General features: G+C 47.0%; 2 protein-coding genes across 4 annotated transcripts in view; one reads left to right on the top strand and one right to left on the bottom strand.

Moving 5' to 3' along the window:
• Positions 1–774: 774 nt before the first annotated feature.
• SIGLEC15 (sialic acid binding Ig like lectin 15) lies at positions 775–10,437 on the top strand. The gene is made up of 5 exons (XM_077936513.1): positions 775–1,305; positions 3,082–3,465; positions 4,419–4,778; positions 6,806–6,836; positions 9,742–10,437. Exons 1-5 carry the CDS (start codon positions 1,254–1,256, stop codon positions 9,815–9,817), a joined length of 903 nt encoding a protein of 300 aa, XP_077792639.1. The 5' UTR covers positions 775–1,253; the 3' UTR covers positions 9,818–10,437.
• A 281-nt stretch (positions 10,438–10,718) lies between these two features.
• Positions 10,719–15,965, bottom strand: part of EPG5 (ectopic P-granules 5 autophagy tethering factor) — a 78,937-nt gene continuing 73,690 nt past the window's right edge. The window contains exons 42-44 of one of the 3 annotated variants that reach the window (XM_077936510.1): positions 15,284–15,499; positions 14,018–14,132; positions 10,719–13,350 (exon numbers count right to left, since the gene is read on the bottom strand). In XM_077936510.1, the coding sequence (XP_077792636.1) occupies positions 13,168–13,350; positions 14,018–14,132; positions 15,284–15,499 (514 nt within the window). In that variant the 3' untranslated portion in view covers positions 10,719–13,167. The remainder of the gene's footprint in view (positions 13,351–14,017; positions 14,133–15,283; positions 15,500–15,965) is intronic. The other 2 variants (XM_077936511.1, XM_077936512.1) reach the window with 2 other exon arrangements.

Genomic DNA, 15,965 nt, shown 5'->3' with positions numbered 1-15,965 from the left:
CGTCAAAGCTCAAGTAGATAAATAGGTACCACTCTGGCGGGAAGGTAAACGGTGTTTCCGTGCGCTGCTCTGGTTCGCCAGATGTGGCTTAGTCATGCTGGCCACATGACCCGGAAGCTGTACGCCGGCTCCCTCGGCCAATAAAGCGAGATGAGTGCCACAACTCCTGAGTCGTCTGCAACTGGACCTAATGGTCAGGGGGCCCTTTACCTTTACCTAAACATTTCTCTAGCACTTTGCAGCCTCCTTGTCTCCCCATGTTTCCTGATCTGAAAGAGTATGGTGGGGGAAATCCTCATGATATCTTCCTATGGGCTTTACTCTAGAGTGTAGGCACCCAGGAAGGCTGCAGAGTGCAGATGATTTGTAGAATGGAAGAAAGGGCACCCACAAACACCCCTCGGCCACAGCAATAAGGCATGCATCATCAAAAGAATAACCTCTGCACCAAAGGATCATGAGAATTTCACCTAAATTTTCTCTCCCTATGTATGCAATGTAAAAAGGTAAAGGGACCCCTGACCATTAGGTCCAGTCATGGCCGACTCTGGGGTTGCGGTGCTCATCTCGCTTTACTGGCCGAGGGAGCCGGCATACAGCTTCCAGGTCATGTGGCCAGCATGACTAATCCACTTCTGGTGAACCAGAGCAGCGCACGGAAATGCTGTTTACCTTCCTGCCAGAGCAGTACCTATTTATCTACTTGCACTTTGACGTGCTTTCGAACTGCTAGGTTGGCAGGAGCAGGGACTGAGCAACGGGAGCTCACCCGTCGCGGGGATTTGAACCGACGACCTTCTGATTGGCAAGCCCTAGGCTCTGTGGTTTAACCCACAGCGCCACCCGCAGCCCTTTCATGTATGCAATGTACTTTCTCATTAATTTTCTCATTAATTGATGAAGAGTTTGGGGTTTTTTAAGAGAGAGATTTTCAGCACAGCACTAGTTTACCCAAGTCATTTTATCCCCTGCCTTCACCCAGGTTAAATAGAAGGGGGGGGGGAAGGGTTGGGAGAGGAAGAACCCAATGGCTTTTCTCTGCGGTGGCTTTTACACTCATCCCAGCATGGCTAGCAAGAAGACTCATCAGCTGGCCAGCCATGTGAACGACGCATATTTTCCAGGATAAGGGAAGTCCAGTCACATTCATTCTGCAGAGCGGAATCACTGCTTCAGCATTTTACCCAACAGCAAACAAAGAGTGGATCTGATCAGATCAGCAAACGAGCTTCTCAGTGGAGCAAGCCCAGAAGATGGAAGGCACTAGCTTCTTGCTCGCATGTCTGCTTTGCTTTCTTAAGAAAGGTGAGTTTTGCTTTGACAAAACCTCCCCCCTCTCGTCCTTATGTTGTTCTTGGAATTGCCCAATTCCCTGTGGGACAGAATGGAGGGCAAAACCCAAGACGTTGCAGGTCTTGATCAAAAACTTATTGGTAGCCAATGGAGCTCTATCAATGGCTCCTGGTCCTCTTGACTATGTTTTTCCTGTTGAAGCAGTGTTTCCTCTGAATAACAACTGCTGGGAATCACAGATGGGGCGTTGTTGGGATCAGGTCCTCCTTTCAGACTTCCTGCAGGCATCTGGCTGGTCACCGTGGCAACAGAATGATGGACTGTGATGGGTCTTTGGCCTGCTCCACCAACACTCTTCGTCTGCTGTTACTCTGCCTTAGACAGAATGCAACAGCATTCACACAATCCATTGTGTACCGTGGCTTCATAGCCTCACTTGTTCGGAAACCCATAACCATGGTTTCTTGGTTTTCACGTAATGGGAAGCCATAGCTGACTGCAGCTTCCGGGTTTGATTCCTTGCACACTCAAAGGGCGCTGAGAAGTGAAAGCAAAGGGGATCTGTGCAACTGCACACAGCTTGTGAATATCCTAGCTGCTGCTTCTTTTTAATCCACAAGTCCCAACCCCACACTCTCCTCCCCCAATTTCTGACAAACCATGTTTATTGTAACCTTCCTAAAAAAATACCAGCTAAAGGAGCCAGCCATTCTTGCAAGACAAGCATCAAGGTCCCTTCCAACTCTATAATTCTGTTATTCTATTATGCTCTGCCTCAACCCCTCTGTAATTTGAGCCTTGCCCTGAACTCTGCCTGCCATGTCAACGAGAACTGTTGTCATTGCTGGCTCCCTTACAACCATCCCTGTATGAGATAATCCCTTTGCAAACAGTTATTTGGTCACATTCTCAAGTTCCTCTTTCCGTTGTGCACTCAAAAATATAATAATAATAATAATAATAATAATAATAATAATAATAATAATAATAATAATATTTTATTTATACCCGCCCAGAGCCAGGCTCAGGGCGGCTAACACCAGTAAAATTACAGTAAAAACATAATGGGGGGGGGGTTTAAAATACAGGTTAAAATGCAATTTAAAATGCAGCCTCATTTTAATAATAGCCCATAGATCAAAACCATAAGGGGAAGGAAACATAAGGGTCAGAGTGAGCCCAAACCAAAGGCCAGGCGGAACAGCTCTGTCTTGCAGGCCAAGTGGAAAGATCTCAGGTCCGCAGGGCCCTAGTCTCTTGTGACAGAGCATTCCACCAAGTCGGGGCCAGTACTGAAAAGGCCCTGGCCCTAGTTGAGGCCAATCTCACCACCTTGTGACTTGGGACCTCCAAAATGTTGTTATTTGTGGACCTTAAGGTCCTCCGCAGGGCAAACCAGGAGATGCAGTCCCGTAGGTACGTGGGTACTAGGCCACATAGGGCTTTAAAGGTCAAAACCAGCACCTTAAACCTGACCCTGTACTCTACCGGGAGCCAGTGCAGTTGGTAAAGCACTGGATGAATGTGATCCCACGGCAAGAACCCTGTAAGGAGCCTCGCATTCTGCACACACTGGAGTTTCTGGGTCAGCTTCAAGGGCAGCCCCGCGTAGAGCGAGTTACAATAATTAAGCCTGGAGGTGACCACCACATGGATCACTGTGGCCAGATCAGGGCGAGAAAGGTAAGGGACCAACTGCTTGATACGGCGGAGTTTGGGTCAGACAGGGTAGGAACCGGTGTGGGGTTTTCTTGGTTAACTAAAGATCATCAATGCTTTCCCTTCCAGGTGTTTCTTCCAAAGGCTGGTCCATGCACATCCCGTCAGAGGTAACCGGCGAAATCGGCAAGGCAGTTGCCTTGCCCTGCACATTCACACACCCACAGAACACCAACGACCAGACCCTGACAGCCATTTGGCGGGTCAAGGAGCCTTTCAACGGGGCCGTTGTTTTCAAGTGCGTTTCCCACAGCTCAAGCGACCCCTGCAAAACCACCGTCGGCTCGGAGGGCAGATACAAGCTCTTGGGGAACCCGAGGCAGAACAACCTCTCGCTCCAGATCAACAGCCTGACGTGGAACGACAAGAACAGATACTTCTGCCGGGTCGAGTTCTCCGGGGATTTCCACGACAAGTATGAGAGCAGGGTGGGACTTAGGCTCCATCTCATAGGTGAGAGGAACTTCAGATCCAATAGAGAGGGAAGGGGGCAGAGCTGGAAATGGATGGCCAGTGTGAAAGGTTGGCATAGAGGTTGGGGCTGAGTGAGTTCCTAACCCAGGAGAGGCGTCCACAGTCTATTGCCTCTGTTCCTGTTCAACGTCCTGCCTCTGCCCATTCACCTGCCCATTTTGGGGCGCGGGAGGAGGGCAATACGAAAGAAGCAGCCTTGGCAGCGACTGCCCTGCTTTGTGGTAAGCAGGACGGGTCCTAAACTGAGTGAAAGGCAGGATGGTAATAATAATAAAAATAATAATAATAATTTATTATTTATACCCCACCCATCTGGCTGAGTCTCCCCAGCCACTCTGGGCGGCTCCCAATCAAGAGTTAAAAACAATACAGCATTAAATATTAAAAACTTCGCTAAACAGGGCTGCCTTCAGATGTCTTTTAAAGATAAGATAGCTGCTTATTTCCTTCACATCTGAAGGGAGGGTGTTCCACAGGGTGGGCGCCACTACCGAGAAGGCCCTCTGCCTGGTTCCCTGTAACCTCACTTCTCACAATGAGGGAGCCGCCAGAAGGCCCTTGGAGCTGGACCTCAGTGTCCGGGCTGAACGATGGGGGTGGAGACGCTCCTTCAAGTATACAGGACTGAGGCCGTTTAGGGCACCAACACTTTGAATGCTGCAAACCCAAAAGTAGATGTTTTGGTTTGGGAAATTTGCCTTGGAAGCAGAACATGTCCCGCATGCATTACAGTATTTTAATATTTTGTTGAAAGCCGCCCGGGGGGCTGGGGAAGCCCAGCCAAATGGGCAGGGTATAAATAATAAATTTATTATTATTATTATTATTATTATTATTATTATTATTATTATTATTAGTTCATAAATTAAGCTGTTCTTAAACCAAGGTACCACTGTATTTGCATTGTGTTCATATTTCGGGACTTTCTGCAGCTCCGCCCAGGATCGTTAACATCTCGGTCCAGACCAGCCAGGACCACGCTTTCCACGCAAAGTGCACAGCCGAAGGGGAGCCTCTGCCCACCCTGACATGGGCCGGTCCTCCCTCCGACAACATCACCTCGGCTTCAACTACGGCCCACCAGATAACCAAGGAGCTTCAACGCCTGACGCACGATGGGAAATACACCTGCACAGCTGTTAACAGCTTGGGAAGAGCAGAGGGGGCTGTATATTTCTACAAATTCAGAGCTGGGGGCAGCTCCTGGGTCCTGGTCCTCTTGTTTGCTGCCTTGGGGATTAAGATGCTGGCGCTAGTAGCGATACTGGGGTTTGGCGCTTTCTGGAAGAGAGGTAGGTGCATGTTTCTGTTGCGTTGTCAATCACTTAGAGATGCTTCCTAATTAAACAAAGCAATAGCGCCTCTCCTGGTATGCCCCACGGTGGACCTTAAGGTCCACAAATGGCAACATTTTGGAGGTCCCAGGTCTGGGCAGGTGTTCATTAATAGACGGGGATAATTTCTACTTGCATCACCTGGGCAAGTTAAGAGCCACACACTGTGTGCCTGCAGCAAAGTTTCCTTAAATGAAACCTACAGGACCGCCTCTCCTGGTATGCCCCGCGGAGGACCTTAAGGTCCACAAATGACAACAATTTGGAGGTCCCAAGTCGCAAGGTGGTTAGATTGGTCTCAACTAGGGCCAGGGCCTTTTCAGTACTGGCCCCGACTTGGTGGAACGCTCTGTCACAAGAGACTAGGGCCCTGCGGGACTTGAAATCTTTCCACAGGGCCTGCAAGACAGAGCTGTCTTGGCCTTTGGTTTGGACTCAATCTGACCCTTAGGTTTCCCTCCCCTTATGGTCTTGATCTATCGGCTACTTTTAAAATGAGGCAGCATTTTAAATTGTATTTTTAACCTGTATTTTTAATTTTTTTTTCTTTTCCCTATTATGCTTTTACTGTAATTTTTCTGGTGTTAGCTGCCCTGAGCCCAGCTCTGGCCGTGGAGGGCGGGGTATAATTTTTTATATATTTTTTTAATTAGTAGTAGTAGTAGTAGTAGCAGCAGCAGCAGCAGCAGGAACAGCAGGGGTATTCATTGAGAAACCAAAGGGGATGAAAATCTAGATCCGGTTTCACATTCCAATTTTGCAGCCTGGATTTGCAGAGGAAGCACTGGTTTTTATATATTTGCACCATCAGCATGCATGGTGTTTTATGTCGTCAACTTGATCATATTGATCATTTTTAACCCATAAATGCATTTAGGCACAATTTCTTTTTTTAAAAAAATTGCACTATATTCAAAAGATGTGTGCTGCTGCTGTTAGGACCCATTTAAGATCAGGCCAGCTGAAGACCAATGCTTTAGAACAGAGTTTCACAAACTTGGATCTCCAGCTGTTGTTGGACTACAGCTCCCATCATCCCTAGCTAGTAGGACCAGAGGGATGATGGGAATTGTAGTCCCAAAATGGCTGGAGACCCAAGTTTGGGAAAACCCTAATTTAGCATACAGAAGGTCAAGCCCTTGTCCTGAGGAGCTTATGGTCTAAAATTCGACATGCAGGAAATCTTTGCTGCAAGCATAGCTGCAGAAGCAGCCTGCAGGGTGTGAATTCCAGACCTTGTGGGACTCCATTTCCCATCAGCCCCAGCCAGCATGGCTAATGGTCAGAGACAATGGATGCTGGAGAGTTCAACACCAGGTGGAGTGAACCATGTTGGGGGAAGGTTGAGCTGTACAAAGGAACACTGAGCTCCTCAATGATGAAGCTATCCCTGTGCATGGACAACTGGCATGTCAAGGAGAAGACTAGGCTACAAAGAGGGAGGGAGCCCTCGTCCTGACATCTAGTTTTCTACATGCAGGGAACCTTTGTGCAGAGGAGCATTCAATCTGCCGACCCCCACAAGCAGCTTGAAATACTATGGCCCAGACACAGGTCCAGACACAGGTTCAGTAAGAACCAGGTCTTGGTCTATCAAGGACTTGGGCTTTTGCTGGCTCTCCAGTATTTGCTCACTTGAACATTACACAACAGAGCCAGTGTGGTGTAGTGGTTAAGAGCAGTGGACTCATAATCTGGTGAACCGGGTTCAATTCCCTGCTCCTCCACATGCAGCTGCTGGGTGACCTTGGGCTAGTGGCACTTCTCTGAAGTCTCTCAGCCTCACTCACCTCACAGAGTGTTTGTTGTGGGGGAGGAAGGGAAAGGAGAATGTTAGCCGTTTTGAGACTCCTTAAGGTAGTGATAAAGTGTTTTATCAAATCCAAACGCAAACTCCTACTCCTACTCCTCTTCTTCTTCTTCAATGCAGTAAGAAAACTGATACACCTTTCTCTTTATTTTTTGTCTCTTGCATCAAATCACAGACAACTTGATGGCTCCAACCAGCCTATCACGGTAAGAAATTCTTACATCTCAGCTTCAAATTGGGTCAGCAGGTCTGGGTGGGTGCCAGAAGCTAGAACAGGCTTCCTCAAACTCGGCCCTCCAGATGTTTTGAGACTACAATTCCTATCATCCCTGACTACTGGTCCTGCTAGCTAAGGATCATGGGAGTTGTAGGCCAAAAACATCTGGAGGGCTGAGTTTGAAGAAGCCTGAACTATAGGAAGGGTTTCATGGGCTTGCTTGGGCCATCGTGCCAATTCCCAATATGCTGGCCTTCCCGATACACTGGATTTCCACATGCAGGCTTGTTCTTAGTTGACAGAGCGCTGCGACATACCGCCTGCTCCCTCTGCCTCCCACCAGCTGGCATACAAAACTGTACAGTGCTCTGGTAGGTCTTTCACATTTTTTATCTGGCAAAATGTACAGTAGAAGTGGAATCTCAGCCCAACTCTCAGAAGTGCATGAATAGCCACTAAACAGCATGAGCTGTTTTTTAAAGAGTTTTTGTCATAAGGAACTACTGCAGGACGTGAACACATCATCATCATCATCATAATTTATTATTTATACCCCGCCCTTCTGGCTGGGCTTCCCCAGCCATTCTGGGTGGCTTCCAACAAAAAAAATTAAAATACTGTAATACATCAAACATTAAAAGCTTCCCTAAACAGGGCTGCCTTCAGATGTCTTCTAAGTTTGGTAGTTGTTGTTCTCTTTGACATCTGGTGGGAGGGAGTTCCACAGGGTGGGCGCCACAACCGAGAAGGCCCTCTGCCTGTTTCCCTGTAACTTGGCTTCTCACAATGAGGGAACCGCCAGAAGGCCCTCGGCGCTGGACCTTAGTGTCCGGGCAGAACGATGGAGGTGGAGTCGCTCCTTCAGATATACTGGACCGAGGCCAGGGTGGGAGAGTGGGGTAAAGATCCGTGGAATAGAAGATGCTACCTTTTAAATAGGTCAGACAGACCATTTGAGCATCTAGCCCAGTACTGCCCATTATGACTTGCAAAGCCTCTGGCAAAGAAGAGCTTTTCCATCACCTGTTTCCTGGTCATTATTTTTCCTGGCGAGGAAGGAATTATGCCAAATTAGGACATTCCACTCTTATTCATTCCACCCATCAACAAAAGCACACACACACATACACAGAGAGAGAGAGAATCATTTCTGAACCATTAGCAGACACATCACCTTTCAACTTTGTTTCTGCCCAACTTCAAAGTGCAGAATATTGGAGAATCTGGGCCGAGAAGAAGAGTCAGCGGTTTTCAACCATGACTTAGCAGTTTCCCTCCGACCCGCTTAATTTAGATTGCAATTATAAGAACATAAGAACAGCCCTGTTCCAATAGCCGAGTAGCCCATCGAGGTCAGTTCTCACAGTAAACCAACGAAGACCACAAGCAGCACCTGAGAGCAGAGGTGCTCTTCCATATCTCTGCCTTTGGCCAACTGATGGCCTACATTTCAAGATGCCCACTTTCTTTCATTGTCTGGCATGAGCACACAAACACACCCATTTATTTTTTTAAAAATGAGAGGGTTAGCAGTTGCCGCTACACAAAATGGCAGAGACAGAGGGCCTTTGAGAGAGCTGGAAGCAGTGAGAGACGTATCACGTTGTTCCCTGTAATGCTTCTTCGTTTCTGCTGCGGAAACCCAGGTTTGGCGGAATTTAGAAACAGAGCTTTGCCAAATCTGTTTGCGGGAGATGAAATTGAAAAGAGCGTTCTTCCCAACTACTCTCAGCTCTAAGGACATACCGTATTTTTTCGCTCTATAAGACGCACCAGACCATAAGACGCACCTAGTTTTTGGAGGAGGAAAACAAGAGAAAAAATATTCTGAATCTCAGAAGCCAGAACAGCAAGAGGGATCACTGCGCAGCGAAAGCAGCAAACCCTCTTGCTGTTCTGGCTTCTGGGATAGCTGCGCAGCCTGCATTCGCTCCATAAGACGCACACACATTTCCCCTTACTTTTTAGGAGGGAAAAAGTGAGTCTTATAGAGCAAAAAATACGGTAATTGACGTAGGAATCTGCCTTATGATGAATCAGATCCACCAGTCCATCTGGCAGCAGCTATTTGTGGTCTGAGACCCAGTCTCTCTCCTAGCCTTACTTGGGGACTGATCCTGAGACCTTCTTGCATGCAAGGCAGATGTGCTCCTTCTGAGCCGCAGCCCTGCCCCAGTTCCCTGTCTCTTGCCGCAGGTGGTTTGAAAACAGGAGTGAGGAACCTATGGCCTTCCTGAAGTTGCAGCTCCCGCCATTCGTGACCACTGGCCACAGTAAATTGGACTGGGGGAGTCCAGGAACATCTAGAGTGCCACAGGTTCCCTCACCCAGCAGTTTCCCAAACTTTGGTCTTCAGCTACAACTCCCACCATTCCTAGCTAGAAGGACCAGTGGTGAGGGATGATGAGATTTGTGGTCCAAAAACAGCTGGAGACCCAAGTTTGGGAAACACAGGATTAGACAAAACCTTGGCACCACAGGAAGCAAGCGTCACCAATTCACTGATCTGGATGAATCAAAGTGGTTGTTTTCATGGCAACACCTTTCACTGATTAAAACCTTTCAGGCATGATCCAGCCAAAGCTCACTGCCTTTTTCCATTGGGGAATTAACTTGCAACCCAGAAGTCCATTAAATTCAGTTTTTGGAGTAAAATTCGATTATTTTGGAGTAGAATCCACAGGGTTGCTAAACAGGACATAAAAATAGCGGGGAGTCAAATGGATTTTTAAGCAGTTGGGCTTTCTTTGTTGTAAACGACCTAAAAGTGTTTGGGTTTTTTAAAAAAAAGATTGTTATATAAATTGTATTAAAATAAATAAAAATAATCGCTTTCTGCCATGGCCTGCTTCCCGATTCTTGGAACTTATGTTGTTGACACTTTTCACCGGCAGGCAAGCCATGCAAGATTCTCCATACGAAAACCTCAACCGCAGGATCAACTCCATAAGTCAAAGCCTGCCCGAGTGAAAGAGATAGAAGAAAGACATCTGTGCATTAAGCAGTACATGCACAAAGAACTAAAACAATGTAGTGCACATGTGTCAAAAGATCCTCAGCTATGTGGCACTCAGGCCGTTTCATGCAGCGAAGCAGAGATCCCACCCAGAGCGTTATCACTCACAGATGTTATGATGCAAAATGACAGGAGTGGATAAAAACTTGCAACTCCCTTGCGATGGAACATCTTGATGGGCCAGGACGTTGTTTGTTGCTGTTAAAATTGTGCCGCTGAATCTTTCTGCTAGCATTGTTGAGGCTTGCTTTGCTTTGTATGGTTTTTTTTTATGAACTGAAAGTGGTTTTGTGTTAATGTGTTTACACCATAATGCCTCTCTGCTTGTGCTTTCAGTAAAAGGCGAATGGTTTGTATACGATCTGAAGAGAAACCAGAGTATGTGCTTTCAAACATGTTGTAAGTTGCTTTTTGGGCCGCGGCCGCCTAATGAATTAAATAAACATCAACAGCAGCAAGCTTGCACTGGCATGGCCACGTAGCTGTCCATCACCCATCAGCCAAAGTGCTTTGCTTTGCAGACCACCCTGAATTTGTGAGGTGAAGGGTTCCTTCAGTCAATCTCAGGAGGTCTGGTCTGAAGGCAAACGAAATCCCTATCTTGATGAAGCTAAGGCTGGCCAATGCCTGGATGGGCACCAGTATGGAGATCACGTGATTTTTCTGCCCTGGCTTTCTTCCTGGATGGAAGGTGAACTATAAGCGTAATAAAATATTTTGCCAAGGGTCCTGCCTCAAATGTTCAACCAGCCTCGCATGAAGGGAAGAGAATCCCACTGCCCAGTCAACACAAACCCCGGAACTGGTACCCCAACTGACAAAACAGCCTATCCCCAATATGAGTCTCCATCATCATTCTAGTGTTTCTCACTGTTTTATTTCACATGGTCCTTGCAGACACAAACAACTATAAACACACGTCCTGTCAAAACCACAGGCAAAACAATAGCTCCCATATCAGAACTATCCTGCCCGATGCACACATAATAGTTTCTGCCTTTTCACAGTCTTCGTTTTTTTAATATAAATTTATTAATTCTGAGCTGAGGGGGAGGAAAAGAAACATCTCAGAAGGCTTCTGTTCTCCCTCTTCTCTCTCTCTAAAAAGCAGCAATAATAATTCTTCCAGTTGTGAGGTCCTCTAAACATGAAGTCCCACCCAAGCAGTGATATTTCATTACCAGTGCACCACAGGGGCAAGATGCCTTGTCCTATATCTGGAAGCTCAATCCACAACGTGAGTTCTGCATAAGGACCTTATTTGGCATAATTTGGCAATTTCGCAAGGAAAGACGGTGGGATTTGCAGTTTCAGAAATCGTTAGCTGAAGGCAAACGCTACAATATCATTTGCCGGTGCGAGACGCTGAAAAGTTAGGAGAAAACCTTGCCTGCCAAGTGGAGCTAAAGGCATGAATAGGAAGGTACACATTCAAACAGAATTGCGCTCTTGGGTTTTGTTTTTACTGATGAGCTCAGAAAGGAAAAGCATCTTTAAACCCAAAAAGGGGGCGGGGGTGATTCCCAAGAGATGCACAGAATGTGCCTGAAGTGTCTGATGGAATCTATATTTGAGCAAATGAAATCCCAGAAAAAAATATAGATATATATATATATATATTGAAAGGCCTGTTTCCAAAGCATAGCAGCTTCACCGTCCAAGTGCATTTCAATGAGACTCAAAAGACAGTTGCGAGCCAGCCCATTGAAATGAACTGAGCATCTTGGCCCCCTGATGATGCTGGATTTTAATTCCCATTCTCTGTGGCCACCGGCCATGGTGGTTGGGGCCAATGGGGGTGGAGAGTTCAGCAACATCTGCAGGGCACCCCATGGGCTATGCCAGGCATAGCGAGTTGCACCAAGAGTGTGTGCGGAGGTGATCAATATCTCTCTTTTTTTTCTCAAAAGGAAGGGGGACAACCTTAGCAAACTCACTCAAATAAAGCAACAGCAACTGAACAAATCAGTAAGCCAGGAAACACAGCTTGAGAGGCACGTCGTATACACACAGGTAAATAAAGGGCACACACACACACACACAACCCCAGCTGTACTCTGTATATTGCAAGATTTGGACAGACCATTCTGGAGTGTCATCCGAGCCTCACAAAAAGGCTCCACGGACTCTTCCTTAGGACATTCAGCAGTAAATGTTCAACTGATTACTATAAAGCTTATCTCTCCGTGTAGGACCACAGGTTAGTGACCTCAGCTTAGGGAAAAGGTGTTGGGTGGGGAGAAATCAAACTTGCTTTGCTGTATTGACAGAAAGAATCCAAGCTATTCAAATGATGTGTTTTAAGGATAGGGTAGCCAGCTTGTGAGTTGTATCTGCTCCAGGAATCCTGGGCACTTTGCAGGCTTTCTCCCCCGCCAGCGTCGATGGTCCGTCGTACCATTACAAGAAAACCATAATTTTCCTAATTAAACTCTTAAGAACACTCCAGTAATAAGGACGCTGCTGTCTTCTCCATGCTACTGAAATCCAACGAAATTTTTGTTCTTCTTTGCTCCTTTTACTGCCTTATAATAAAAAGAAGTATGAAAGGGATAGCTTGTTCCATGCACATAAGGAAGTGACGCAGGAGACTCTCTCTCTTTCCCCAGAACCCTTAAAGAAATGAATTCAGCTTCTGTCAATTTGGCTGGGCAAAGATGCAGGAGGTTTGCCTCACTAGCTTCCATTTTTATCACACATCAGAAGCATTGAGGACAAGTAGATGGAGGCAAATTAAGCAAGAGCAGCGGGGTGGTGAGGGAGATGGTCCAAAATCCTGATTAGGTGACGACCAGTGAGTCCCGACTGGCCCACGAATTTCACAGTCAGCCAAACAAAGAAAGAAGAAAAGGCACAGAAAGCAAAACCAAGTTAGTGCTGGGGCAAACAAACCCTGTGTTATTTCCAAAATGGTGAAGCACTCAAGTCACTTAACAGTCTTCAAGCACAATCCAGAACGGAGGTCTTTGTAAAGTCCATGGAAAAATCAAACCAGAGCCCCGCAAAGCCCTGAACCACGCCGTTAAGACTGTATTAAAACAAAGAAAAGCCAGAGAAGTGTTTTGGCTTGGCAGAAACGCGAGAGAGATTTGTGCAGGTGTTAAAGCCCAGCTACGGAAACCTCCAAGCTGGCTTTCAAACCAGTCTACCTAATCTTTGCCCTCTCTCTCTCTCTTCCACCACTTTGACAAAGTGAAACCCTGTGAATGGCAGCTACTTGTGCAACGTCACCGCCGACTGTAAACTGAAGATAATCCACGATTGCAATGCGGGGCAGGATGAGGCCACCTCCCCTCGCTTGCTGCTACCGTATGGCGTCCAAGTAATGCACTTCCGGGTACAAAGTGTTGACGAGGATAGCCAGAAGGTTCGGCCCATCGCGAAGGCAGCGGCAGGAGTCCCTGACAAACTGGGAGGCTTGGGAGATCTGCTCCTGGTATTCTGCGTACTGTTTGTTTGAAGTCATGGAATCGAGAGCACTCAGAGCCTGCAAAGATGGAAACGAGCTATTAATTATTATTATTATTATTATTATTATTATTATTATTATTATTATTATTATTATTTATACCCCCCCCTCCCCAGCCAAGACCAGGCTCAGGGCGGCTAACACCCGATATAAAAGCAAATTGATTTAAATACAACTTAAAAACAAGATTAAAAAACAACATTCAAACATTAAAATACAGCCTCATTTCAATGGAAACTCAAATCAAAAACTTTTTTGGGGATGAAAACGTCAAATCTTCACCAAGGCCAACTATCCAGACTGGTCCTACATGGGCCAGAAAAAAGCCAGGGAAGTCCCCAAATAGGAGTTCCATCACAGGAGGAGAAAGGAAAAAAGAAGAGGGGGAGGGAATCAAGTTGATTCCAAGCCAAAGGCCAGGTGGAACAACTCTGTCTTACAGGCCCTGCGGAAAGAAATCAGATCTTGCAGGGCCCTGGTCTCATGAGACACAGCGTTCCACCAGACTGGGGCCAGTGTTAAAAAGGCCCTGGCTCTGGTTGAGGCTAATCTGACTTCCTTAGGGCCCAGGACCTCTATGGTGTCGCTATTTATGGACCTTAAGGACCCTGCATCCACCAAGGGGCACAAAGAGCATTCTTGATACAGGCACCAGATTAAACCACTCAGGATGCATCCAATCTACCTGCTGAGCTTTGGCAGAGGGGTGCAGTTCCACGCCAGGCCTCAAGCGGATCTGGTTCTCCACCGGAATCTGCACCAGCAGGAAGGCGGACATGCTTCGGGCAGCGACACGGAACCTTCAACAAGAACATGAAGAGGGAAGGGAGTTGGCAAGGAGCTCCTCTCTCCGTTGAAAACAGAGAAACACACACACACACACACACACACACACACACACACACACACACAGCTCTTTCTCTACAAGTTCCACCTAAAAACACGCAGTTCTGGCCCAGCTTTATTTTTGCCCTGCATTACGTCTCTGCACAATCATTGCCAATCTCTCTCATCCTAACCTACTGGAAGGGTTATGGTGAGGATAAGAAGGGAGGCAGGAGAGAGGAGAGGGCAAGATAAAAGTAAAGGGACCCCTAGAACTACCCACGTTGGAAGAATGGCAGACGAAGGTGATCGATTACATGGGACTGGCAGAGATGGCTGGCAGAATTCGAGACCGGGGGAAGGAGGCGGTGGAAGAAGATTAGAACAAATTTAAAACATATCTTAAAAACTGTTGTAATTTGGATGAAAATTAAGGGTCAGAGAGATAAGAAACAAAGAACTACAGCTGTTACTAACAAGTTAAGGAAGTCAATATATGAAATGAGTAAAATATGTTCATGACTAAAGGGTTGCTGGAAAAATTTGAAACAAGGATGCAGAAAAGGGGTGGTATGGGGAGGTCCATTTTATGTTTGTTTATGTTTTTGTTGTGTTTTTTGTTTTTTTATTTATGGAAAATTAATAAAATTTATTTTTAAAAAAAAAAGATAAAAGTAAAGGGACCCCTGACCATTAGGTCCAGTCGTGACAGACTCTGAGGTTGTGGCGCTCATCTCGCTTTATTGGCCGAGGGAGCCGGCGTACAGCTTCTGGGTCATGTGGCCAGCATGACTAAGCTGCTTCTGGCGAACCAGAGCAGCGCACGGAAACGCTGCTTACCTTCCCGCTGGAGCGGTACCTATTTATCTACTTGCACTTTGACGTGCTTTTGAACTGCTAGGTTGGCAGGAGCTGGGACCGAGCAACGGGAGCTCACACTGTCGCGGGGATTCGAACTGGCCACATGACCTGGAAGCTGTCTGTGGACAAACGCCGGCTCCCTCAGCCCATAGAGCGAGATGAGTGCCGCAACCCCAGAGTCGGTCACGACTGGACCTAATGGTCAGGGGTCCCTTTACCTTTACCTTCCTTCATCATCATAACAACAACAAAAACCCATTTTCACCTGTTTGACAAAGGAGACTTCCTGCCCAGCCCTAGAGCACCCAGGATCCCAGAGGTGAGCCTCTCTTCGGCCAGGAGGTTCTGCCTGCCTTGCAGAGACATCAGGATGCGGACGACCGACTCCATCAGGATGGCATCGTCCTGGTCTACTTGGAGGAGGCAGAGCTGCAGGATTTTGTGCCACCAAAGGAACAGCTTTGCTTCGTCCTTGGTGGAGCTTTCGGGGGGAATTGTGAGGATTTGGGGGGGGGACAGGGAAGGGGGGGGAGAGACACAGACAAAACCAGACACCATTAGAAACTGCCCGTTACCCCAGTGTTACTTCCCGTTAGCTGCCATCCCTCTTGCGAGAAGTACGTTTTTCGCTCTATAAGACGCACCAGACCACAAGACGCACCTAGTTTTTGGAGGAGGAAAACAAGAGGGGGGGAAATTCTGAATCTCAGAAGCCAGAACAGCAAGAGGGATCGCTGCACAGTGAAAGCAGTGATCCCTCTTGCTGTTCTGGCTTCTGGGATAGCTGTGCAGCCTGCATTCGCTCCATAAGACGCAGACACACATTTCCCCTTACTTTTGGGGAGGGAAAAAGTGAGTCTTATAGAGCAAAAAATACGGTATATGCCAAAGAAAGACTGTCCTTCTTCCCACGGCGTACAGTTGAAACTGCGGAACTCCCACAATGG

The sequence above is a fragment of the Podarcis muralis genome, chromosome 11 (assembly GCF_964188315.1).
Source record: "Podarcis muralis chromosome 11, rPodMur119.hap1.1, whole genome shotgun sequence".
NCBI classification, from domain to species: Eukaryota; Metazoa; Chordata; class Lepidosauria; order Squamata; family Lacertidae; genus Podarcis; species Podarcis muralis.
Note: the sequence above shows the minus strand (reverse complement) of the source record. Positions and strands in the feature narration are given on the sequence as shown.